The 27,501-nt window shown below is 33.0% G+C and overlaps 3 protein-coding genes and 1 long non-coding RNA gene across 10 annotated transcripts; 3 read left to right on the top strand and 1 right to left on the bottom strand.

Moving 5' to 3' along the window:
- LOC106615533 (solute carrier family 25 member 35) lies at positions 1 to 2,575 on the top strand. 2 transcript variants are annotated; one of them, XM_036362571.2, is made up of 5 exons: positions 1 to 198; positions 287 to 394; positions 806 to 981; positions 1,066 to 1,201; positions 1,275 to 2,575. In XM_036362571.2, the coding sequence occupies exons 2-5, from the start codon at positions 323 to 325 to the stop codon at positions 1,800 to 1,802; spliced, it is 912 nt and encodes a 303-aa protein (XP_036218464.1). In that variant the 5' UTR covers positions 1 to 198; positions 287 to 322; the 3' UTR covers positions 1,803 to 2,575. The 2 variants fall into 2 exon arrangements, with proteins under 2 accessions (XP_036218464.1, XP_014087263.1); XM_014231788.3 differs by having other exon boundaries at positions 4 to 243; positions 299 to 394.
- Positions 1,839 to 19,361, bottom strand: LOC106615541 (uncharacterized). Of its 2 annotated transcripts, XR_011395996.1 has the most exons (4): positions 19,297 to 19,361; positions 18,930 to 19,166; positions 2,627 to 2,853; positions 1,839 to 2,570 (listed from the first exon to the last, which is right to left on the bottom strand). It is a non-coding gene; the product is annotated as an uncharacterized lncRNA (long non-coding RNA). The 2 variants fall into 2 exon arrangements; XR_001330642.3 differs by lacking the exon at positions 19,297 to 19,361 and having other exon boundaries at positions 18,930 to 19,237.
- Positions 3,774 to 6,815, top strand: LOC106615540 (uncharacterized). The gene is made up of 3 exons (XM_070108338.1): positions 3,774 to 4,544; positions 4,606 to 5,381; positions 5,506 to 6,815. Exons 1-3 carry the CDS (start codon positions 4,460 to 4,462, stop codon positions 5,653 to 5,655), a joined length of 1,011 nt encoding a protein of 336 aa, XP_069964439.1. The 5' UTR covers positions 3,774 to 4,459; the 3' UTR covers positions 5,656 to 6,815.
- On the top strand, positions 15,213 to 27,501 carry LOC106615539 (uncharacterized). 5 transcript variants are annotated; one of them, XM_014231794.3, is made up of 4 exons: positions 15,213 to 15,324; positions 16,579 to 16,787; positions 23,772 to 23,990; positions 26,240 to 27,501. In XM_014231794.3, the coding sequence occupies exons 2-4, from the start codon at positions 16,736 to 16,738 to the stop codon at positions 26,650 to 26,652; spliced, it is 684 nt and encodes a 227-aa protein (XP_014087269.1). In that variant the 5' UTR covers positions 15,213 to 15,324; positions 16,579 to 16,735; the 3' UTR covers positions 26,653 to 27,501. The 5 variants fall into 5 exon arrangements, with proteins under 5 accessions (XP_014087269.1, XP_036218485.1, XP_069964441.1 ...); XM_070108340.1 differs by lacking the exon at positions 15,213 to 15,324 and adding an exon at positions 15,590 to 16,130 and having other exon boundaries at positions 16,198 to 16,787; XM_070108341.1 differs by lacking the exon at positions 15,213 to 15,324 and adding an exon at positions 15,590 to 16,130 and having other exon boundaries at positions 16,210 to 16,787.

Genomic DNA, 27,501 nt, shown 5'->3' on the forward strand with positions numbered 1-27,501 from the left:
CTTCTTACATTCTCAATTTGTGTCCTCGTCTGGCAATTTTTTGGGCTGAGAAACGCATTTCCAGCAGAAACTCGGCTAGCTAGTGATAGATAGCGGTTATGAAATAAACCTATTTGATAATTTTCACATTCATAGATAACAGCTGTTGCTTATAACTTCTACATTATGTTGATTGCAATTAATGGAATTATATAGTAGGTAAATATACATAATGGTTGGCTGATTACGACGATTCAAATTAGGGTAATATTATTTTAGATTTTATTTAAAAAAAAATTATATTTAGTTTATTTGATAGTGACGCCCTGTAACAATAAAAAATATGGATATCTCTGACTTCATGATTGGAGGTTTTGCAGCTATGGGTGCGATCTGCTTCACCAACCCACTCGAGGTACAAATGTTGATTTTTGTTGATTCATTTTTTTGCGTTTGCGTTTTTGTTGTATATGCGTATGCGTTTTTATATTTGCTTATTCAAAGTATACAAATATGTACCCTTCCGAACGGACCCGGATTTTTTTCCGGCCAAGGACTATCAACTCGGCAGAATTCTGCCGTTACAACAACAACAACAATATACAAATGAAGACAGGGATTGCAAGATAAATGCAAATACATTGTAAATATAAGCATACGTCATGCATTTTTTATATAAATTTTATATATGTATGTATAATATATACATATGTACATCTATTTCAAAGGCAAATAGATACTAAAACTAAAAGATTCAAAACTGGTGTTAGCAGAACTATGCTGTTTTTACGCTGTTAAAGCAACTGTTGATGCTTTATATTTTCAGGTAATAAAAACACGTTTACAATTGCAAGGTGAATTAGCTGTACGAGGATCATATGTAGAGCCTTACAAGGGAATTTTCGACGCTCTAATCACTGTGATAAGATGTGATGGTTGGTCTGCTTTAGAGAAAGGGCTTGTGCCCGCGTTAAATTTCCAGTTCATATTAAATTCAGTTCGGTGAGTTTTTATCGCAAATGATATCACGCAACTCGTTAAATATTTTAACCAGCAGCATCACAATAAAAACTCAACTTTCCCTAGATTAGGTGTATACAAAACTGCTATGAATAACAAATGGATTCATAATAGAAATGGTGATGTTTCCTTTTTTCGCGGTATGCTATGGGGTGCCGCCGGTGGTATTACTGGCTCATTTTGTGCAAGTCCATTTTATATGGTTTGTAACCCGTAAATATTTACGCACATAGCTTGGTATTAAACAACTTGATTTTTATTGTTTATAATTGCAGGTGAAAATTCAATTACAAGCCCGCTCTAATAGCAAAATTGTTGTTGGTTACCAACACAAACATACTGGGATTATAAATGCATTTCAAAACATTGTAAAAGAAAGTGGGTTTTTTGGTCTATGGCGTGGCGCCACCGGAATGTTGCCCCGAGTTGCGATCGGATCAAGCACGCAAATTGCAACTTTTGGCAAAACAAAATCAATGCTGCGGGAGTATGAAATTGTCACGCAACCCATTCTGAATACATTAATAGCTGCATTTGGAGCGGGCAGTGTGGTGGCTTTGGCGATTACACCACCTGATGTAATTTCAACAAGGCTGTATAATCAAGGCACTGACTCATTCGGTAAAGGTATATTTTATAAAGGGTGGTGGGACTGTGCCCACAAAGTATTCAGATTCGAGGGAGTACAAGGCCTATATAAAGGATTTTGGGCCAACTATTTGAGACAGGCCCCACATTCAACACTTGTATTATTGTTTTTTGATTTACTTATCTCGGCTAGAGACAAATATCAAACTAGCTAAAGCATTCAGTGACAATGTTAAACAAAACGCAATTGATTTGATTATTTAAATCATATTATTTTGCAAAATTATTGATATATTCTATATATTAAATTAAATACTTATTACAGTGTTTTCGATGTGTTTTAATGTAACAAAAATATATGTATGAATGTTTGTGATGAATCGGAAAATCATGCTAACTATTAGATTATACTCCTCCATAACTCGAACATCGATGTCACACTTTCAATAGAGTTCTATAAAAGAAAATTGGTAGCACATGTCATTGCCTTCCTTACAAGAAAACAGGACACACAACAAAATATATAACCGCACATTAGGAACACCTCAAAAAGTCGATGCTTTTAGCAACACATTTCCCTTAACATATTTCAGTTTCGCCGTCACCGTCCTCATCAGTTATCCTTATAGGCACGCAGTGTGCGGACGATGAACTAACGAAACAAATCTCCATGCGAATTGCTTACTGAGTTTCCCCTTGTACACGTACAAAGCGATTCAGTATTGCCAATATGCCGGCCATAGCATTAACACGGCTGTCGGTGGGCAGACGCCGTAATTGTTCTACCAAGTGTGCAGCAAATGCTGTATTATCCTCAAAGTCGGTCAATTCCAATTGCAGAGATTTATGTGCACGATAAGCAGCTGTAAGTGCGTTCTTTTTTGCCTCAGTCATTATTGTGTGTATATTCCTTCAAAGAATGAGGAGAAGTCCAGAAACTAAACTATAAGAATGTATAACAAGTGTACACCAGTAAGATGAATCTATTTAAATGAAAAATAGGTTAACAACAATAGTAAAATCAAATTATATTATTCACCTTTTAATAAATATATTACTTTATTTTATTGGATATTTAATATTTTTCCTTGCTTTGTAACAATTGTTCAAACGAGCAAAAACTGGCAAACTTTTTTTTTAACAATCCTTCAATTACGAATAGGAACGTAAACAAAAAGTGACGTTTTGGAAATGAAGCAAATGACGGAACAAAAGTGCTGCCAGGACGTTCCTTTCTATAAATTTTTAAGTAAACACCTGCAAAGACTAGGCAAAGTTGTGTTTGTCCAAATAATATATAAGCTCGATTCAATTAGATTTGGTGTTACTTAATGGAGTACTTCTTCTCACGAACATATTATTTAAAGCATAAGTCGTATACACTTTTTTTGTTTTTCTTATGAATTTCTTGTTTACATTTTGATGATCTCTAACCTATTCGTATTCAGTTACAAGTCAAAAACGCATTATTAGTCATAATAAAAGCAAAGCAATTTATCTGGTTTTGACATTATGTGCTCGGTATCCGTTAGTTTCGGTTAGAATTGTCAATTAGGCCCTAAGAAACTCATAGAATCTTTGAGTAAAATCTCTGATAGCGCGGTCGGCAATTTAACCGCTGGAACGTGCTTCCTGTTACGCAAAATTTTTTTTAATCCATATTGTCAAAATTTTTTTTCTGTTTTTCTCATAAATTTACTGTTTAAATTTTGATGAATTTGTATGATGTACACTCTATTCGTCTTCAGTTATCAATCAAAAACCATATTTTCATTGGTAACAATCTTTGAAATTTTTATTTATTTTGGAACATAAAAACACAAAAAAACGGCTAACATCGACATTAAGAATTAAAACAATTTTGACAAATTGTTGTTTTTGGGTTATCGTAACAACCTTATATTATTTAATCATGTGTAGAGATGGATTCCAAAAAAAAATGTTATGTTTGCCACGATAACATAATAGTCAGTCTGATATAGAACAAGTAAGGAAGGGTATAATCTCGCAATGTCCGAATAAATTCTTTCCAAATTTCAATAAAAAATATCTGAAATGTTGACCAATATTTTCGGTAAAAATTTCACAATAAAAACTGGGGATTGAATAGTTTTGGTTCGATCTGGACAATTTTTGGTCATAAAAGCACTATTCGTGGAAAATTGTATCCGGGTACATTGATTGGTTCTTGAACTGTATACTGGAAAGTGAAAAATCAGAGGGAATTTAAAATTGAATTGAATAGGAAATAGGAGTTTTTTTGTCTGATTACGCCAATTTTTGCACTGCGACAATATTTACACTGAGCGAATATGGCTATTAAAGTCAATTGGTTGTTAGAGAACATGTGTACCAAGTTTCATAAATATATATCAATTTGTACTCAAATTATCGATTGTACGGATGAACAAATGGACGCACGGGCAGACGGACGGATGAAGAGACAGAAATTCGGAAATTCATAACTCAATATATATGTGCCTCGATTAGTTTAAGGTGATACAATCAACCTTTGGGTGAACAAAACTATTATACTCTGTAGCAACTTGATGCAAGAGTAAAGAATATTCATAAACTATTCGCAAAAACAATATAATTGAGATTCGTGTATTGTTTTCTCAGCCTTTTCTAAGAACACCAGTGTAGTTCTTCATCATTGATATTATTTCACCGTGGCAACTACCAGAAGCAAGTGTCTAAAACAAAATTGAATTGCAACATATGACAATGAAAGGATAAATGAGAATTATAAAGAAATAAACTGAGTAAAACAAGGGAAAATTAATAAATAGCTCTTGTAAAACAATGTTGTATCAACAGAATTTGAAAACATAATTATAACGTCTTTGAGTGTAGTAAATGTGTGCACAAAATGAAAACAAAACCAAATCTTTCAATACCCTATTGGGCCATTTTGCTCATGAACGCTTGTAGTTTATGTGAATGCTATAAAAACAGTAAGTATAAATTTCAATATTGGAAACCAAAACAATTTATATTTATTTCTTTTTGAAATAGTTATCCTAAAGGACTATCTATGTGCGGACAAATTTTTGTTAGATATTCAAAGGTCCCTTCATGTTCATCCCGCATTTACTCTAACTGAAGATCGAGATTCTGCAGCCATCATAACCCAGGTGTGGAATACAACGTTACCTGGCTATTACTCGTCTAACAAGTTAAAATACGATTGTTATTTTCGCGTACAAACACCTCATCGACCACCGCGCGGAATTTACACTGTCATCACACGTCTTAAATTTCGACGTGATCCTGTTAATAATGCCTGTATAGATTATATTCAATTTGTTGGTGGTAATCGTCCGGCATCGGAAAAGATATGCAACGAAATAGCAATAGATGGACCGGGTCGGTTAATATTTGATGAACGTAATCGTGAAGTTAATATTCACATTTACATTGATAAACGTGTTTCGATAAAGGAACCACTCGAATTGCGAATGGTGATGACAGCACACTCTGAATGTAAATACACTGGAGATTTTCTTTGTGATCCGAAAGACCAGTACTCGTGTATTTCCCGTCATTTTGTGCGCGATAATATAACAAATTGTATGTATCCATGTCGAGATGAAATATCATGCTTTCATGATGCACCTACTTCAGTGGAAGCTGACACCACCTATGTAGCACTCTCAGCGCTAACTTCGTTAATTTTTACAATGTTGGGCGTTGGTTTCTGCATATGGGTCTGTTGGAAATATTGGAATTGCATAACAGTACAGCAACATGCACACGAAGCTTCAGCGGCTGCACATCGTAGGGGGCAAAGGGTTAGTACATATTGTAGTAAGCTTTTAACGAATTACTTTATGTTCTTAATGAGTAATCATTCTTTTGTGATTCTGTGTGTGATTGTGTGTGATACCTTCATAATTAAGTAATTATTAATTACAGGAAACCCCCGCAGTTGAGATACAAACGGTACCGTCTTTTAGTGATGCTATTACTTCGAGTATTGGATACGAACAAGACAATCAACATCATCGACCACAATCACCAAAAGATCTACCGCCAAGCTATGAATCATTATTTCCAGAAAGATAAGCGGTAGTGTCGGCGTTGTAGTCAAATTATTTAAAAATGTTACTGCTAGACGCAAGCCAAACAATTATTATCTACATGTTTAAGGAATCTCTTTTTACAAATGAATCAAATGTGGGTGATCCAGTTTTGTGAATTAATTAACACCAAAGTGTCAAACTTGTGCCAGCAGCTTTTTGTATTTTATTATGATTTTTGTTCTTTTAAATTTTTTGTTTTTGTTATGTTATAAGTCGATCAAATGAATGTCTATAGTGCCGTCGATGTACAGTTAAAATTGTACAACTGCATTTAGTACTGATATCATTTGACAATTTACCAACTCGAATAAGATGTATCTATTGAAAATTGTAACTGCCTCAAAATATGACCATTCAATTATAAAATGTTAGAAATCAATGTCAACCAACACAAAGTCAATACAATATACAACATACATGTAAGATACTTATTTATAGAAGCTCGTAATATATGTATCCTCCATCGTAACAATGTATTACAATATTAAAAAACACGAAACAACAGTATTTCCCACACCGTTTGGTGTAAATTAAATTTGATTAAGTATCATAAAACAACCGAATATGAATATGAAAATTTAAAATGTGTACAAAGAATCTTACTGTCTTCAAAACTCAGTTTTTATTTATATATATGTATATATGTAAGTATGACTGTAAACAAAATGCAAATTATAGCCAGTTGGTAAAGCAGCTGTGTTGAAAAAATGTAATGTAATCCCAACTTAAAAAAGTCAACTAACCCTTAAATGCTTATTATTTACCCTTAAAATAATATTATTCTATTTTTAAATTTCGAATATTTTGTATTTACTTACTGACTAATTTACTATTTATCATTCTATGTTCCTTGTTCTAAGTCTATAAAGTTTCTAGCTGTCTAAATGCACACGAATTTTAAAATCTTATCATATTTGATTTATATGTGTTATAATATCTAATTGTTTACTATATTTTCTACTAATATAAGAAAACCTTATTGGTATTAAATTAATAGTAATAATGTGAAGTTAAAATTGTGTCACTTGGTTAGTGTGAATTTACCTGCATTACAATTTATTTTATATTGAATGTAAGAAGAAAAAATCGGTAATAAAAAAATTAGAAAGACAAACTTAATAAATTTAGCGGATTGCAAACAACTCTTCTTTGCATTTGTTGATGCAAATCTTAGGTCGCTGTAGTTGTAGTAGCATAAAGCATTCCTCATACAGCTAGTAAATGCCAGAATTATGGTAATTATTACTGTTAATTATTAAACCTTAATAATACTTGCATGGTGGAAGGTGCTTTGCTTTCGGTTTATTTGTGACTATGTAACAAATTAAGTGGAGTGGGCGCGAAAAGTGGTCTTTAGTGTCAAAAAGGGATTATTTCTTTAGTCTAGATATTTAGAAGTTTTATATACTATAATATTATCAACGTAACTGCGAGAGCTCCTAATTAATATTAATTTTTTTGAAGCTAAATAAATAGTTTATTAATTAGTAGATGCGTAGCGCTTCAGTACGGTCCGTCGGAATTTAGTAATTTTTAATCGTAAAGTTTTGTTCGTGGTGATCTTTTTTTCATCAATTTGTTGCTGTTAACTGTGATTTAGTATTGTGAAGTAAGACTTTATTCTTGTACATGAAAATATGTACTTTAAAATAGCAATTTCTTTTTTATTTTATTTTTATCTTACGAGTGTTCTCCAGGTTAAGATTTTTCAGTTACCGTTAAAAGAACCTCAATTTAAAAAATAGAAGTATTTCTAAAAAGAAGTTAGCCCTTGTCATGTAAAATTTTTATTGCCACCACACTACCTTGTCGAATGGATGGTAAACTATAAACAATAAAATTGTCCTCGACCCTTCATATTTTTTTTCAGTTCCAAAGGAGTAAGTACATAAATAGTTTTAAGGATTTCTCAGTTGTATTATGAAGTCATCTTTAAATTTCAAAATGTGGTTGTTATGGATGGAATATGAAGCAATATAAAGGAAAATTTGAAAACAGTCAAATGCCAATATTGTTGAGATTGGCTATCTCGGCAATGATCAAAGTAAAAGGGTAGTATGACAAAATCCAACATTAAGCTCAGTAAGATTCTGTCGATCTTTCCGAGCAAGATTCATATGTGAGATAATAGATGGGGCAAAAGAAAAAATCACCTACAATGAGAATAATGTCGAAAACTCAAATAAACTAAATGTAAATCTTTGGAACAATGGCATTAAAGTAATGGACTCTTTATTACTTACTGTGGTGGACTGGAAATTCTGTAATGTAGCTACAAATATAGGTCAGAAATAAACACTCCTGAAGATAGAGTAGCAAAGATATCCTAATAAATTTACCACGATTTTATTGAGATGAGTTGAAATCCGGTTTACTGTCTGTCCGTTCGTCTGTCTGTGGAAACTGTAACTAGAGTAAAAATTGAGATATTATCACAAAACTTTGTACAGGTGTTCCTTGGTCAAATCAGGAGGACCAGTTCGTCGGACAAGACGTCGAACCACTGCCACGCCCACAAAACGCCATTAATCGAAAACCTATAAATTGCCATAACTAAGCCACAAATGAATATACGAAACTGTAATTTGATACAACGAATCAAAGTCGCTAGGGACACCTGTAGTTTGAAAATTTTTAAAAAGTGGGTGTGCCCCTGCCCTCTAATAGGTTTAATTTAAATATATATCTCCAAAATGGTTCAAACTATATCACCCAAATTTGCACAGGACAATTCTTTTCGACACTGCGAAAGTATGAAAAAAGCTGAAATCGGTTGATAACCACGCTCACTCCCCATATAACGGTTTTGATAAAAACTACTAAACGTGCGATTACTCAATATTTTAATGCATCGGATACATTAAATTTTATATCCAGGATGGCACAAGAGGGCTTTATAGGAGCAGGTGTCAAAATTCATCAAATCAAAATCATGTGACACAACTTTAAATTCCATCTGATTTTTTCACTTTCTATATACAAATCAAGCACGAATTAATATATCGGGATACAAATTTGGACGAATATTTACCTTAAGGTATGCCATCTCAGCTTAAAAAGTTTTCAAAAACGAACCAAAACTATTCAACCCCCCCGATACCAGAAATGCGGACCCAGAGACTATGGCTGACTTTTTATCGAAGATATCGGGCAATGTGTGAGATATATAATTGAAATTAGGAGAGAATCCTTTCCTAATAATACAATAGTTTGTCAAAAAAATGGATTGAATCTTAGCCTGCATTTACTTAATAGAACGTTTTTTGAACTTCCGTCTAACTTTATGCCCATATGGAGTCGTTTAATATGTGAGTTATCTTAATTATATTGAGTGAGCATGTTTTCCTCTTAACGGTGCATCTCTATGGCTAAAATGGATATAATCGTGGGAAAACCATATAACTAATATCAGCATTTTCAAACATCCGGTCTTTACTTCTCATATATTGGTGATGGTATGAGAGATACATTAATGGAACTCAGAGAGCATCTTTTCTGTTAATAATATTTAGTTATGCCAAAATAGATTATTTCAAGTCAATACTACGCCTATCTCCCATACACCTAATACAAGATTTTCAAACTTCCGGTTGGCTTTATACCGTATATAGGTATAAGTCTAAACGTAAGATATCTTAGCAAAACTAACTGTACGTATAATATTGGATATACCATAGTTTAATACCAAAAATATTCAACTCCCATATACTACAATTAATGATTTTCGTTATTTTAACAAACCTTATGCCGAATATGCCGGTCAGTGTGTGAGTTATATATTTAAAGAATTGCTTAAAAATATTTTCTCGAGTATACCTGAGTAATATAAAAAATTTGTGCAATCAGCCCGGACCTTTTCTGTCACCAATATACTCTATACAGTGATTTCCGACTTCCCACATGTCTTTAAACCGTTTAGTTTGGCAAAATATATAATATTAGTATATGAAGATATTTCCACGGCTTTGATTCTGGCATCATTCCACATTTTTGTCAAATTGCTGATCGATCCTGAGAATGATGTTATTCTGATTTTCACAGGTTATTTACTCATAGTTATCTTCTTTGCAGCTATTTGTTTATGTCGTCTACGTGATGCTACATCATTAATCTAAAATATGATTGGAAGGAAGCGGTTGTGTGTTGCTTATTTGTCAGTTCACCAATACAGTTTTGATAGTGTGATGCAGGTTGCGTCGCCTATGTACATACTTGTATATAAAGTTATTAAATATCTTAAGAAAACGATGTAAGCGGGACTTGACTATATGTTATATATTTTGTCGCCATCAGTCCTGTACATTTTAAGAGAACACACCAAGTACTGAGTTATTGATAAGACAAAAATAATAATGTTTTTAGCAGTATACAAGTTCATTAGATACCACCGGCTTTTGTTTTCAGATGTCCAGGAAGGCAGGAAGTGACCAGATGAACGCGAATTTTTTCCCTCTAAACATCAACACTGTGTAACTTTGGGAAAATTTTTATTAAACTCGATATATTAATATTATAAATATGCGTATCGGAATACAAATACACATACATACATATGTATGTATATAATTTATATCACCCCCTAGTATTTCATCATAATTGTTTTGTTTTTTATTGCTGACATTGCTTAATTTAGAAAACTTAAAAGTCAATGATAAATACTGGTACTGGTCAAAAATACTTGCATATGCTTGCGGACTTGTTTATAAATAAAAATTCGCATTAACACAATTAAACAAAAGAAGATATGCTTGTTATCGTCCACGTGAGTGCACTGACCAATAAATCGATTGTTGCTGAAAACGTTACACATTTTGGATTATCAGCCAGCTTGATCGGACGCAGGCACCTTGCGTAATGTATTTATATAGCAATATAGTATTGTATATGTAAAAACAATTGTGTTGACAAAATATTATTTAAAAGTCCCTAGAACGCAATAACCAGAAGGGGCTTACAATTAAGGTGAAGAACTTGCAATCGTTATGTATAACTAACTATTAAACTGTTACCTCGAGTTATATTCTTGTTTCAATCAAAATTGAAAATGTTGGTTCTAAAATTATTTCTTATGCAGAAAAAACTATACATAAACGATAAAATTGTCGCAGAGGAGTAATATAACATTATATTAATTTTTGTCTATGTACAAGTAGATTTTGCGTCATGAAATTCGACTTTATTTCGGAAATACTTATGGGTGTGTGGCTATGATTACAAGCTGTACAAGATTGAGTAAAAACTAAAGCGGAATCTATGGGTTCTGTGACTCCACCGAACAACTTATCGATTTTATAAGAAACTTTTCTATGCCGGCAGCTCTTACCTTAGTATCGAAACACTCATTTCTGATCTAAAACAGCATTAAAAAACTATTGCTTCATTATTCCCCCGAATCCTTCGAAACACTCAAAAATATCATCAATAGCAATTTTTTTAAATTAAATATAATAGTAATAGTATTCAAACATAACAATATCTATTAGAAATAAATGATGATAATTCTTTTACACAAAAAAGCAGAAGGCACCTTTTAATAAGATTATTTACATTATCGAAGGGCATATGTCTAATTGAAAGTCTAAGGAAGTGTTTTTTTCCGGATATGTTTGCGAAGAGGCATTTTTCTTTAAAACAATTTAATGTACTTTAAGACCCAAATCGTATTATAAAATATTGAGTTCTCTGCCTATAGTCCTATAATTTCCTGAAAATTCTCACTTAAAAGCAGGATTGCAAGTAATGAAATTTTGTTTGTTCTCACTTAAGGATTTTTTCTTATGATTCAAAGATTTTCTAGAAGCAATGCCGTCAAGAAATCGACGCGCTAATATATGTATATACAATATGATAAAGTTATATCACCATTGACGACAATGTACTCAGGGGTATAAAAATAATGTTTTTGAACTTTTCAATTAATGAGTTCAATTAAAGTAACGCATACTACCGGCTTCATGCAGCTTGTTAATGACCGTGCTTGTTATTAGTTGTGTGTCGCGTTTGTTCAAGCATTTCGAAAGGTACTTGAATTCTCATGCTTTCAGACAAAATTTAATAAGGAAATGATTATTATTGTGAATAAGAGAGTATTTATTGATATTTTAAGTAATTTGCTATCTATACAGATCTGTAGACTCATGGAAACAGCCAAATCAGTTTACTCCCTCTAATATATATGCTTATGTCTATAAATAAAATTCACGGTTTTCAGCAAAAAACTGCGATGATGAAGAAATAATTAGGGTATTAAAGAATATGGCCGAAACTGTCCTCAATAGCAAATATAAAATAATTATTTTTATGGCAGCGGTGATTCTTTATAAAGAAAAAGTTTAATTGGAAAGTAGTTTGTTTATATATTTTATTTATATTAGAGTGGGTCAATTTCGCATGGCACCCTGAAAAATAGGACACCTCTAAGAAGTCTTTCTAAAAGTTATAGACTAAATTAGTTTTATAACTATATTTTATTTCGCGCTAGCGAAAATTATATTAAAATCATCCTCAAATAAGACATCTTTGACATAAACTCAATCGAAGAGGCCCCTTAATTTCACTAAAATTTATCACATTTTGACCAACCTAAACTGTTTAAAGGGAAGTGGGAAATTACTATACAGAGCATATTAATTTTATATATTTTTGGCATTACTACATATTATTAACAGAAAAAGAGACATTCTGAGTTTCATTAAGGTATCTCACCTACCATCACCAATCATATGGAGTAAAGTCAACAAGATGTTTGAAAATCCTGATAATATTTATATGGGGTCTAGAGAAAGTTTTCACCAGATTTTATTTATTTTGTGCACAAAAATACATCTTTATTGGAAAAATACGCTATCTCAATTTAATTAAGATAATTTAAATGTAAATTTTTTCGATAAAAATTTGACAATAGGAACTGAGTTCCATATATTTGGTTCCTGGGGGCTTGGAAATTTTTAGTCTGTTTTGATTTTTTGGACATAAGCTGGCACATTTTAAAGACAATATTCGTGCAAAGTTTTTTCCCGATACATTTATTGGACCCTCTCCCATGATTTCAGAACCGTTATATGGGGAGTGGGCGTACTTATTATTTCATCCATTAAATGTCTTAGGGACGAGGCCAGGCCGAGTTTTTTAAATTTTTAGCTCACAGGTGCCCTTTGCTACTGCGGTCACTTGTGCCAAATTTTATACGTTTTAGTTTAATAATGTTTTGTGGACGTGACAGTAGTCCGATTACGCCCATCTACGAACTCCTCCTCCATTTTTGGCAGAGGAACACATGTACCCTGCTTTACGATATCTCACATTTTATTCAAGTTACAACTTGTACAGACGAACGGACGGACGAACGGACAGAGAGTCACCCGAATTTCAACTCGTCTCTTCATCCTGATCATTTATATAACCTTATATATATCTCGATTAGTTTTAGATGAACAAATAACCGTTATGCGAACAAAACTATTATACAACATGTGGCAACATGTTGCAAGAGTATACAAAAATGTTTAACCCTTAATATCTTTTAAGCGGTTAGGTTTACGAAAAAAGAGCATTCAAATTTCCTACAAAATCTATGAAACGAGATATTTTTTCAAGCAGTTGGAAGCGAGATTTGAACTTTTCTATCCGATAATAAAAAAAAATAGAAAACTCATACTTGGAGAGACTTTCTTAGAGGTGTCTAAGAATCTACTCTAGATGTACCAAGCGGAAAAAATTGGTTTTTTGACCCAACCAAATATATATATATTTATACATTTTTTAGTCTGAGGTACATCGCAAGAAGTTTGCTTTTAGCCTTCAGTGAGGTAGTTTTTCCTAGTTGTAAGGGTTTTAACTGGTCATTGACCAATGAATACCGATTAATGTTGTAAGTAAAACCTTAGAGAACCCCAGTCTTAATAGTTGTTTGCAAGAAGTGGTAATAAGTTCGTCTCAATACTTCCTATAATTATCGCCCGCACCATCAGCCATCCAGGAAAACTGAAATAGGGAAATGGGAAATAGGGCCTAACTTAACTTAGGAACGAGGCGATTTTTCCTTTCGGAAGCCGATTTCATATGTTTATTCAAAAACTTATAAAAAATATACATATCTCTAAGCTGTAAGCTAATTTCCCGTTGCCGGGAAGAAAGGTGAACTTTATCTTTTCTGACCCTTGTTTTTATTTGTACATCTTTGCAGCGAATTGGGGTAGCTCTAGATTTTTATGATAGTAATATACTAAAATAACGCATTTTTAAAAAGTACAAAACAAATGTAACAAAGAACAAAAATTATTGAAAGTCCAAGCCAATTAGCTGGTGGAAGTTAACGGTAAACTACAATTAAGTTGAAATATTACAATATATAATCTATAGACTTTAAGGTAAATAAGTAATAAAAACTTAAATTAGGAGAATTTTTTCACTGGTTTTAAAATGCGCTTTTTGGAAAAAAAAGATTTTAAGTGTTTTATTAATTACATTTTTATTTTGTAAATAAATACGAACTCAAAGTAAAATTAAATTAGTCTCTAAATCCATTGTTCCACTGACTTGATCTATAAAACATAAACTTAGTTGTCAAATCTTTTTCTGTAGTTCCTTTAGCTTGGGAGGCAAAAGTTCAAATTATATTTGAGAATTTTATAAAACAACCTAGTGTAAATATAGCAAAAAACAAATAAACTGTATTCGAACATGTGTCAGTGTGTTCCCTAACAAGGTAACTGCCATACAAAACATACAAAAGGCAAAAAATAACTATGCACTACGCGATACGCCTGATATACAGCTTCTCGTAATTAACAGACTAAGGTGATCGAATTTGAATTAAATAAAAATTGATGAAATTTAAAGTTTCTTTCGAAATTCTTTAATTAAAAGCGAACGAAATTATATTTAATATAACTCTTGTCTCTTAAACTACTCACTTAACTTATTTTCTGGCGGGAATTGTTTCATAATTGAACAAAAATAGTGTGCACGGTGTAAGTATACATTTTGGCTGGGAATACATAATACTTCTTTCTAAATATAATATTACCACGATGTTTGTAAGACCCGAAATGAAACGTTGGAGACTTTATAAAGTATCGATCTGAGGTTTTGTACAGGGCCATTTTTCCCCAAGAAGCTACTCATTTGTCAGAACCGTTAATATCGAACTACTATAGCATATAGCTGCCATTCAAACTGAACGATTATAATCAAGTGCTTGCTTGGAAAACATTTTGTTTTGTGAAGGGTATTATAGCTTCGGTGCTATCGAAGTTAACGGATTTTCTTTTATTTGCTTTGCTTCGCACACCAATGCAAAGCATAGTATTCTCTTTTATTGTATGAATCCTTACAAATAATACAAAAATTATTTAAAACAAAATGATTTGAAACGGTCTTTGGAGTTTGTAAATACAAGTTTGATTTACTTGAATTAAAAGCATACAAAAATGCTTGCTTCTAGTTGCACATCCGACAACCCTATTGCGTGCTGCTTGGAGATCGCCACTTCCACTGACAGCTGAGTGAACATCTGAGCTCGACTTGCCGTTGCGGGCTTGGTCATTCTAAAGCGTGACTCCACTTAAAGCGGGTGTGTCGTAGAAAAGTACCCACAAGTACGCTAATAGCAAAGTAAATGATATTCGGCTGACCGCGTGTGAGCATATCGGTAAATTTACGCAAATTGCGCAAACGAAAATTGGTGCATTGGCAACGTTAAGCGAAATCAAATAATTAAATTTAAAATATAAATAATTGTTTTTTTCATCCACATTTAAAAAGTGATAGGAGAACTCGTGTGTGTGCCTAGTAAATAATGCAAAAAAATATTTACATTGGAAATCTCTCATAAATAATTTGTATTGCTAACATATTTTACAATTATTCTTTTTATTATATACTATACTATGAATATATATATCCACATGCATAAATAATTCTGCTAATTGAACTGATGCATATTGTTTGATATACACATGTCATTAGTGTGTTGCTAATGATAAGATTTCACGGTGTTTAGCTGGATTGCATCCAGGCTCGTGCCAAGATATTTACATATAATATTTACTCGAACAAATGCGTTCATAAAGCAATCAGACGTATGACTATAACCGATCGCAACAAACACAAAAAAATTATAATCGCCAATAACTATTGCAAGCAACAACAAATAATATAAATATAATATATAATTTACTGTATAAAAGCTATAAAACGGCAGTTAAGCTATGTATATAATATATATATATATATATGCATGTGTGTGTGTGTGTGTGTGCAGTTGAGCCACGCACCTTTGACCGATCGATCCCAAGCCGCGAACAATTTTTCTGTTTATAATGAGCGCGATTTTCTATTCTAATGCATCCATTCAAGGCGTGTGCACACGTACTTGTATGTAAAAGTGTTAACTTCGACTCAAAAATCTTTGAAAGTATGCTAATATATAAACATCATTAGTCACTCGGATTTTTCGTACGTTTTTCTAAAGAAAAGGCTAAGTTTCGTCAGAGCCGCCGTGGTTTTCTCACAAGTGATTCAGTTTACATTTCAGGAATTCCTAAACATCACTGCATTGAGTTCGCCACGCTTGGCTGAGGGAGGTCCCCTCAACTGCCCTTTTACTGTTGCGCTGTACACTGCCGAAGCTCCCGCGCATGCAATGAATCGTTAGCGGCGCGAGATGACCAACCGAACTACCGCTTTGTATTGATCTCTCAGCCGGTTTCGTAACTATTCGCATTTCAGTCGCTCACTGTAATTGTCATGTGTCGCTCATGACCAATATTTTAAGCTTGTTTGCTTTTTGAGTTGCGCGTGAGTGCGCCAAGTATTAACAAATGAATTAAGCAAATTAAATTGTACATAAAAATTATAATTTTGTAATTAAAAATAATTTATATTGTATTTGTATCACGAGCAGTGTAGTTGTGCGCGTCGATCGATTCGGTGTTCGAACGAGTGATCATTTTGAGCGTAACGAAAACTAGAAGTAATCTGCATCAGTTGATTAATATAAGTGCAGCTTACACAAACTGAAACTAGACCATTAACAACAACAACAACAACAAATAGCAAAGATGCCAACGCACGCCGAAAATAATCATAAATATCTTCTGAATCTAATCACAGGTAAGAACCGACAGCAAATTCAGACAAAGCTTCTACTTATGGCTAAGTACACAGGCATACATACTAACATTAAGATCATACATATAACACTAATTTGGTGATTAATATTGCATCATATACTTAAAGTGAAATCCCTTTAATCTGGGCAATCAACCCAACGAACGATAAGGGCTGAGTTGATTACTTAATAAATGAAATAACTAATTATCTGTATTAACCCAGTCTAGACAAAAATGATTTTGTAAATGTTCTTGTTCAAATTAAAACCAGGAAAAAACGTTAACATCGGCTGCACCTTCACAGGTTCAAGTTTTCTTTCTAGAGCTTGATTTTGATTGGTCAGTTAGTATGTCAGCTATATGCTATAGTGGTCCGATCTGTATATTTTTATCGCATATTGTATTATTGTAGGCAACAAATAATAATGCATGTCAAATTTTGTGAATATACCGCGGGAAATAAAAAAATGTTCCATACAAGAACTTGATCTTGGTCGTTCAGTTTGTATGACAGCTATACGCTATAGTAGTTCGGTATCGGTGGTTCCGAAAAATAAGCAGAATCTTGGTGCGAAAAGGAGGAACTATGTAGATTGCGTATTTACTGACAGACAGACAGACGGACATAGCTAAATATATTCGTCTCGTAACACTGATTATTTGTACAAGTATAGTAAGTATATATTTTATACGGTCTCCAACATTTCCTTCTGGATGTTAGAAACTTCGTGGCAGACTAAGTATACTCTGTTCAGGGTATAAAAAAAACGCTACTCATTTTCGGAAAAATATAAGTCGTGTGCTATTTACATGCAATAAGTGCCATTATATAGATAAGCAGGACTTTTCTAAGTAGACACTTTTATTAAATTTTTAATTAGTTCTCTTGCTAATATAATATTTGTAGTGTCATTGATGTAGCTCTACTCTACACATGCCTCCATACATATCTACACCTTCTTCAATTGATTGCAGTGTGAGAGTAGTTTCGGTTGAAATTTCCAAGTAGTAATGCATCTAAGGATGAGCTAACCGGCAATTTTCATGCGAATGTTATGATTTTACGGAAATATTAAATAATTTTTAATTAACATACAGACATTATGTTTAAAGAAATGTGAGTAAGCGTAGAAAGCAGAGGCTTTTCCAAAGAAAAATTTAGCCGTTTATCGTAAAAACTTTAAAAGGTCGACAAATATTCTGATCCCGAATGAGCATTATTAGAGAGATATTCATTATTGTTGTTATAGCTGCACAAAACAATCTGGAATAGTGGCGAATAAAAAAGAATTATTTAAAATTTTGATCTACGTTCAATTGTGTTACCTAAATTCTACTAAGTGTTGGTTGAAAAGACCGTTATAAATTAACATAGTATTTAGAGCCTGTCACAAATTTGTTGAGGTACCTAATATATGGATATTTCCACTTCACCTTCCTCGATACAGCCTTACCGCTTGTACGTCTGTTGGACAAAGTCTAGGAAGAAATCTTACGACTACGGCATGATGAACCTTGTTAAGAGTACTTCAGTGGATCTCCTGCGTTATTCTACCAGAAGGATCTGGTAGTCATACAGGAGTTAGTTGTTGACCAACGCCTGCAAAGCTCACGCGACATCTAAATATACAGCGCTAGAACGCAAGAGGACAACGGAGACCCAGCTTGTTCCCAATCTGATGTAATTGGGACAAAGGTGCTCTCTAGAATGGTTAATCCAAAATCGACAAATTTGCTTTTTTATAATGGAGATAGATATATATAATAATCTGGATGACGAGATTATATGATTTCCGGATATCTGTCTATCTGTCCCTCTGTCCGTGCAAGCAATAACTTTAGTAAAAATTTAAATATATGCATTTAAGTATTTGTATTTAAGGCACACATTATGCAAGATTTCGTACATTTAAGGTTTGAGAAACCAAGGTGAAATGTATCTTTCCTCTAATGACCCCTATTTTGTGTAAGAACACTTTTAAGTCCGTTTTATGAGATCCTAGTTATCTAAGTGATAACCGGCGTTTGGTTTTTAACGTTATGTCGACCAAATAGAATGCTTACAATATGTTCAGTCTCATTTTTTCACTTTTTATTGATGATTTCTTATAAGTCTTGGTGATCTTGAACTTAAAATACTTACAATAAACTTCCCAAAACTTCGTATACTTCTGTCACATGAATTTCATGAATTTCGGGAGTATTGGATGTTCCGACATTGTTCTCACCAAAGGGTGTCTTGTGATTTTGAGCTCTCTCTAGTCGGTATTTTGCATCGTTCGAGAAGCATTAGAAAAATATTTTTGAATTCTTTCGCGAGATTGCTCTTGCCTTATTCTCTGGTTCCCTTCACCAATTTTGTATTTTGTATGAATTTGTACTACGGCGATTGTAATTTGAATAATCAACAATTAACTTCCTTATAAAATGTTGACAATGAAATTTATAAGAGTGTCAATGAGTTATAAACAAACTTTGTGGAATGAAATGGTTTACAAATATGCACATACCGATTTAAATAATCAAAAGTAAAGCTGAATGTCAATATAGTTGAGTATACATTTTGTATAAAAATATTTACAAAGATGAAGTGTTGTTTTGTTATAAAAGTACACTCAGTTTATAATTTCGTCAGTTCTCAAAGATGTTTCCATATATTGTACATATTTATCTATATACTTAGGTATCTAAGTGCGGCAATTGGAAAATGAAAACATTAATTTGACGCATTTGGAGCTATCTCCTGCGGGCACGGCTAACAGTTCTAAGCGTTTCTACTAAGTATAACTGGAATTCGGCGCAATTATTATTATTATACCTGCATTGTGCTAATTACGAATTCAGACACTTTATGAACTCCTCGGTGCTTATGTATGTACCTATTTATGAATCTACATGTTTCTCCTTATGTATTCATGTATATGTGTATTTTCCTTATATGTTTCGTCCAGTAAAACGATAATTGCTTAGATAAACAAACAAACCAAATGAAACGGAGCAAGCCGTACCACACCGAGATAATAAAAAAAGTACATATATAAGTTGAAAGTCAGTTATATACATACATACATATCTACATGTGAAGCGATATAATCTAGTATGTAAATCATGTTTGTCATATATTTTATATGGCAATTAACGGCAGTTGTTGGCACCAAACCAACCGTTTGTTGACACCATCAACAGATACTGTCAAACGATCAACAGATACTGTCAAACGATCATGTGATGAACAATTGCTCGAAAGTGGTATGCTGTTGATAATTGTAAACAACCCCAACATTAAAGTTTAAGTGCAACTCTAGAAATTACGTACTTCTTAGATCTTCGACTGCTCTTGACAGCTCCATCACTTGAGAGTTATCATTAGCGCAGCTTTCAAGGCGACATCAACATTTGTGTAAGTGTTTCAGTAAATATGCGTTAACTTAAGGAAAGTTTTAAAAGTTCTCAACTTTAACTTAAACTTGATTCGCAAATTGATCTCAAATATTTGTTTTGAATAGTCCAATTTTCATTTAAGGCTCTTCGCATCGCTGAAAACTTCGCATCGATCCAAAGGGAGCAAACTACTAGAATTTACAAGAAATGTTAGTATTGGTAATTGAATAAAAAGGTATTTCGTGTTTTAATGAAACACTAATTTTTGACGATAAAAATTCTGGTGATACCAAAATCAAGCCATGAGTTTTATTTCATCTCTGCGCCAGGCGAAGCGACCATTCGTACCATAAGTGGCTTGCTAAATTCCATAAAGACCGTATGAGCATTGAAGTGGATGAAGGCAGTGGGCGTCCTAAAGTGGACGAAAATATAAAAATTTCCAAAATTATCTTGGATGACCATAAAATAAGATTTATCGGAATAGCCGAAACTTTAAAGATATCAAAGGAATAGCTTGGACTAATCGTGCATGATAATTTGCATATTCGAAATCTCTGTGCAAAGTAAGGGCAGCGTGAACTCATAAATTACCTCAGTGTCACATATCAATGAAAAAGAGGTCCACCATATTTTGAAGCGAATAAAAATTGTATTGTATGGTATCTAACAGTTGGATGCTCGGTATAGTTGAATTGGGTATATTAAGTATGCCACGACCTATTGTGACTTATAAAATACGACGAGGTGAGTCGTCTGTAGGTATATACGCGAACTAGTCTCTCAGTTTTTGAGATATCGATCTGAAATTGTTCTCACCTTTTTTTCCCTCCAAGAAGCTGCTCATACGTCGAAACTGTTGATATCGGACTTTAGCATATTGCTGCCTTACAAACTGAACGATCGAAAAAATTAAGTTCTTGTAAGAAAATTTTAACATGTGAAGAGTAGCTTCGGTTGCGAAGCTAGAAAATAAAAAATAGTTAAAATATGGCCTTAAATTTCATTTTAAATTTTAAATATAATTCATTGACCAACAAGATTCAAATTTTTGTGCCTTTCATATTGTTGCCGAGTGTATATACTATCTTTAATAATATTATCGTATTCCGAAGGTATTTCCATAACAATTTTCCACTCGACACTAATGTTTTTTTATAGAAAATTAATAAGAAAATCCAATTTGATGTCTGGATGACAGCGTGCCCCATTAATTTAACATTATATATAATTTATAAATTTTGTACATACATATATAATAATAAAAAATATATACTCCAATTTTCTGGAGAGATAACTGCCATTTTAATCTGCCACATATATTATTTTTGGTTCAAAGTTATATCGATACGATGATCTTCATAAGACCCAGTCGCGGTAGTTATTTCCGGAAAACATAAAAAAATAATGTTGATTGTATTTTAAATAAAATAAAAGTTTTTTAACACTAAAACCAAAAAAGGTGGCCGAAGCTATACCCCCATCATAGGTGTATTTCTTATAGCATAAAAGGGTATAAAAAGATGTTTATCATAATTTTGATCGGTCAGTTTAAATGGGAGCTATATGCCTTGGTAGTCTGATCTAAACAATATGTTCGGAGATTGTTGCGATGCCTTGGATAAGAATATATGTAAAATTTCTTCAAGATACCTTGTCAAGCAAAAAAGTTTTCAATACAAGGATTTGAATATGACCGGCCAGTTTGTATGGCAGCTATACGCTATAGTTGTCCGATATCGGTGGTATCGACAAATGAGAAAGCTGCTGTTTTTCAAATCGATATCTTACAAACAGAAGGACTAGTTCGCGTATATACTGACGGACAGACAGACGGATATGTCTATATCGACTCAGCTTGTCACGCTGATAATTTATAAATATACTTTAGGATATTACAAACATAGTGGCAAACTTAATCCGTGGCGAAGTAGCAAACCTAACCCCGTTCAGGAAGTAATGTGAGTGTTTAGATTTCATCTACTGCTCTCTCATTCTAAAAATCATTATGTCACCGCTATTTAGGTTGCGCAATCTTATATCCGTCGTTATTGATACTAACTAAAAAATATGAAGATGATCAGTTGAAAATGTAATGAATATAAAGTGATTTGTCAAAATCAGTTGGGGTATCAAGTTTTCGATCTTGTATTCCAAGAAGTTAGCACATAAAATATATAATTGTAAACTGACAATAATCTCTCACGAAATCACGGCGACTAATTTGCATATTTGTGGATTTTTAAAAGAACCATTAAAAAAAAATCCCAGTAAGGGATCGTTTGCTTCATTACCAAATACTGTTATACTTACTGCATTTCATAGTAGAGAATCATTAGATAGTATCCATTACCTCAATCAATATACTCGTAAATTAGCTTGATAACAAGTATCGAGCAACTTATTTTATTTGTGACGAAATAGCCAACTGATTACCCTCAGCAAATCGTAGTAAATTGAAGTGTTTTATTTGCCTTTAATGTGTCAATACAATTAGCTATAAATGCATGCATCACTTACTAAAATTATTTATCTTGCTAATGTTGTTTTCTTTTGTAGAAAAGTTGTTACTATGAATGTTGCGCTTTACCCGCTTTACATTATTATTTTTTTTTTCTTAATTTAAGTGGAAATATTTGGTGAGACCTTAGAACATACATATGTACTTATACAGCTTTTTACAGACTTTTTTTTATCAGGTTGAGGGTTGTTATCTCTTGAGTATAATATAATATAAGGCCAGCTTTGGTTAGGCTCTTGATCATTAGCCTATAGAATGCGGTTAACATGATTCATGTCTAATAACTTTGAATTCGGATAATATTTTTGTTTCGATACCTTTTGGCTCGTTATCTGTTCGTTATTATATACTAATCTTCAATCTAGTGCAGTATACAAAGTTTAAACACGGTAACTTCGAATCGCACTTAACGGAACCTACAGATGTACTGTACTTACATATTTGGGTACGTACGTACCTACTCAAGCATTGCCAATTTGCATCTGCTGCGATTCGTGATGGGCGCGCTATGTTTACCTTTCTTATCACAACGAAATTGTTCGTGTTTGCTATCGAAAGAGCTGGCTAAGCAGGTGCGGAACATACTAGCACTAGTTAGCTGAACACATTGCCCGCGCTGACACAGTTCACCCAGACACGTCAATCCAGAACGGCTGCGTCATATTGTCGATAGCCGATTATATCAGAAGAACCTTTGCAAGCGTTCTATTTTTTCGCATAGATACAAAAAAGTGTAGGTTTCTGATAGTAAACCTGATGGAGACAAGAAGACTGCAGTTGCGACACTAGTACAGCACAGTTGTAGTTCAAATGAGCATATTATTATTGTAAATTTGTATTACATTTTAACACATGCTTATATTATAGTATTATGTCTCTGCCGTAAATGGCGTTTATTCACCACCCAGCCATTGATACCGTTTTTCTTTGTTTTAATTTAAAATCCACCTCAACATGCATATCATTGTGCATAAGCATTATAATATACATACATACAGACTTTTTTTATCATTATTTTTATTTTGTTATCATCTTTTTTCATGAGTTTTTAATATTGATTTTCGATATGCTATTTCATTTCAGTTTTAACTGTTCTAGTGCAAGGAACGTGTGGTCAATCGTTTTTGCTCAGTTTGGGACAAAATCAGCGAAACTTTTTTTCGGAAGGCAATTCACATGAGACGTTTTTGAATCAACCACTTAACGAACGTCTAAATTATACGGATACAGTATCAAACATACATTTTGAAACCCGTGAAGAGTTTGACGATAACAACACCACGATAATTGTTATTAAGAGTAGTGAGTATCAGTGCCTAAAAGTACCACTTTAGTTTGCGGAAATGGGTTAAAACGATTGCAGTGCAACTACCGTTAAATTTAAATTAATTAAGAAATATTGACAATGTACTATTTAAAGTTTTAAATTTAAAATTGCACTTTCGCTTTGTTTTGATAGCTGTTTGTGTTATCGTTCTGTGTAGATGCACGGCAGAAAGCTACATACATATGTATATCGCATACGTGAAATAAAGAACGACGCCATTTCCTATTAATAAACCGTAATCAATAATATATGTATTATCAGAATTAGCTACTAATATTATTGATGAGAGTGTGTAATTTTTGAAAGAGCTAAATCAATATGATTTGAAAATGTTTTATTATGTCTTGAACAGGGTATATTTAGTTTGCCCCGAAGTGTATAACACCCAGAAGGAAACGTCGGACACCCTATAAAAAATATATATAAATCATATATATCAGTGTGACGAACTGAGTCGATTTAGCCAAATCCGTCTGTATACCATATAGCCGAAAGAGTCCCTTAGTTTTTGAGATAGCGATCTGAAATTTTCCACGCGTCCTTTTCTCCGCAAGAAACTGCTCATTTGTCGGACTTACCGTCGATATCGCATCACTATATCATATAGCTGCCATACAAACTTAACGACCAAAATTAAGTTCTTGTATAGAAAATTTTTTTATTTGACAAAATATCTTCACGAACTTGGCATGTACATATTATTGTTCAAGAAAACGGCGTAATCTCCGAAGTAATTGTTAGTTTTGAAAAATCTTTTTGTTGAAACTTGTTTATTTGTGAAGGGTATAATAACTTCGGTACAACCGAACGTTTTTATTGTTTTTTTCCTGAAAATGCAGCATAATTACATTTTGTCTAAATAAATTCCTCTTAACTTTTATTTCTTTCGAGAATAAACAGCCGATTTGATTACGAATTCGGTTTCACGGAATTTGAACGAAATTATTCAAACCTTATGTTTGTTTATTAATAACTCTCTAGGTAACCAGTAAATATTTATATGATCACTTTTATTTATATTATGAAGTCACAACATATTTTGTACCATTATGTGTTAGGTGGTCTTTATCAACGAAAACTTTTACCCATTTCACCTTTATAGGTATAGTGCTAAAATATATTAAGGACAGATTAGATTAGAGTATGAGAAAGCGGGCGGTCATTTAACATGTTGGCATCATTATTTTACATAAGTACAATATAATATATAATATATATGTATATAAAGCTTGAATTTTCGCTCTGCCAATAAAACATTCAATTTGAAACTCAATCATTTTTAGCGCCTGTCACTCGTTCCATATTTATCGCGCTTATATCAATTCGCAATCAATCGTGTTTTTGAAACAAAGATATAAAAAATGTTTATGCTTAATTAGTTTTTAAATTTCTCATTCGTTTTTTACAAAATGTCAGAAGAAAACTGAAGAAAAGCGGCTATGTCTTTGAAAAAAAAAATCAAAGACAGCTTTGGTATACAAAATATGCTAAACGTTCAATATTGAACGCGCGACCCATAATCCGCTATTTGGATTTCAAAATATTTAAATATCAATCAATATTGCATATTTAACTAATAAATATCGTGATCCTGGATCGCAGTATATATTGAAAGTGTAGCAGTCACCTTTCCCTAGTTGGATTACAAACTACTCCATGTGATATGACATTTAATTAATTGTGATTAAAAGATAAGCGCCTAGTTCTATAATTATTGAAATTTAAAAATATTCTTATCAAACGGTAAATCGCGGTTTTAGGTACTTCGCACAGTACAATGACCTTCACGAGTGGACCATATATGTCAGCATACGTTAACACGCCTTTTAAAAGTCTGAAACGAGAAAAAAACCGTTGAACCATAAGTATATGCATCCGCCGTATTTTCCCTGTAACCAGTTGTGAAACTCTTGTTAGAACTAACAAAAAAAAAATAATAATAATTCAAGTGCGGCTTATGGTATTTACAGTAGAGAGTAATTTTAGCCAGTCAGCGCGCGCTTCGTTTTCAATTTCACAATAACGGATTAATAGTAATCACTAACTCGTTTTCCAACTTGCGATTCACGAGTCAAGTCATTATGGGTCGTAGTGTGAATTCCAATGTACACCTGAACTTGTACTTGTTTTTACACAGCTTCTATAATTAAATTTGACTAATTATTTACTATACTTTTTATATAAACCCTTTAATAATAAACTTGTTTTTGTGTTTACTTTCCAGCAGTACACGAACAATCCAACGAATTGTCACAAACTGCCATGGACATCATAACCATTGTTTGGTATGTGGCCACATTTCTGGCGCTGGCGGCTTTCTTCTTGCTCATGGCCTGCTCGGACAGACGCTGCACAGAGAACAGAGGCAATGTGCTGCGCAACGAAGTGCCCATTGCACCGCCCACACCCTCCCCATCGTACAGCGAATTTGCACCGCCCAGCTACGAGACAGTGATCAAAATGCAACACGACGCCAAAACCAGCGTGTTCGTTATACCTTTCGCGCCCATCGATCCATCAGCGAACAAAGATGTGAGCAATAACAGTAATGGTGGCGGCGTTCACACACCGCAGACACCAACAACGCCAGCAATAAATTTCTACACAGTGAATGAGTTGGAGAAATTCAGTTGTTAGTTGGACAGATGGACTAACGGTCGCCAATATGTACACATGTATATGCATTTAATCGATTTAAATGTGACAGCATGTGTCAGTATGAATCACACCAGGCGCACGTAAGGACACACTTAAGAACAACGTAATGTAACGTAAAGCGTTTTCTTATATGACAAAGTCAATTTGTGCCGTGATAGCGCTATCTGGTAGCTACTTACTTGGAGCATATATATATATATTTACATATTTACAACGTAAAACGAATAAATTTTTCTCAAAAGAACTGTGATATTAGTTAAAGTTGCGTCTAATTGTATTTTTTAATACATATTTAAGCAAGCTCTGTTATTATTATGGATTGCAAGTGAGTGGGAATAGCAAAAACAACAAAAATAACAATAGCCATAAGTGCACATATGTATATAATTACAATACTTTTATAAATGAAAAGATAGACAGCACATGTACATATATATTTCTTTGTAAATAATATGCTTACAGATGCATCGTTTCTATTTGCGTAGCGTCAATTACGTTACATAATACCATGAAATCGCTAACTATGTGTATACATAAAACGACTTAGAATTACTTAGATTTGTAAGTATGTAAGCAAAAGACTGAATTATTTGCGAAGATATGCAAAAACCATATTTTTCACTATAATTAGTCGGTGCTTTAAGTTTTGCTATTTATAAAAGTGTTTATTTGAAATGAAAAAACAAATATGTTAAACAAATAATAATTTTTACTTTTTGTATTTAATGCAATTATGTGCACAAGGTGCGAACAAGTATTATGTAGTATTTTAAGAAAAGATAATGAAATGAATTAAATTGTATATAAATAAATTGAATGATAATTAAA

This window comes from Bactrocera oleae, chromosome 4, assembly GCF_042242935.1.
Source record: "Bactrocera oleae isolate idBacOlea1 chromosome 4, idBacOlea1, whole genome shotgun sequence".
Classification (NCBI taxonomy): domain Eukaryota; kingdom Metazoa; phylum Arthropoda; class Insecta; order Diptera; family Tephritidae; genus Bactrocera; species Bactrocera oleae.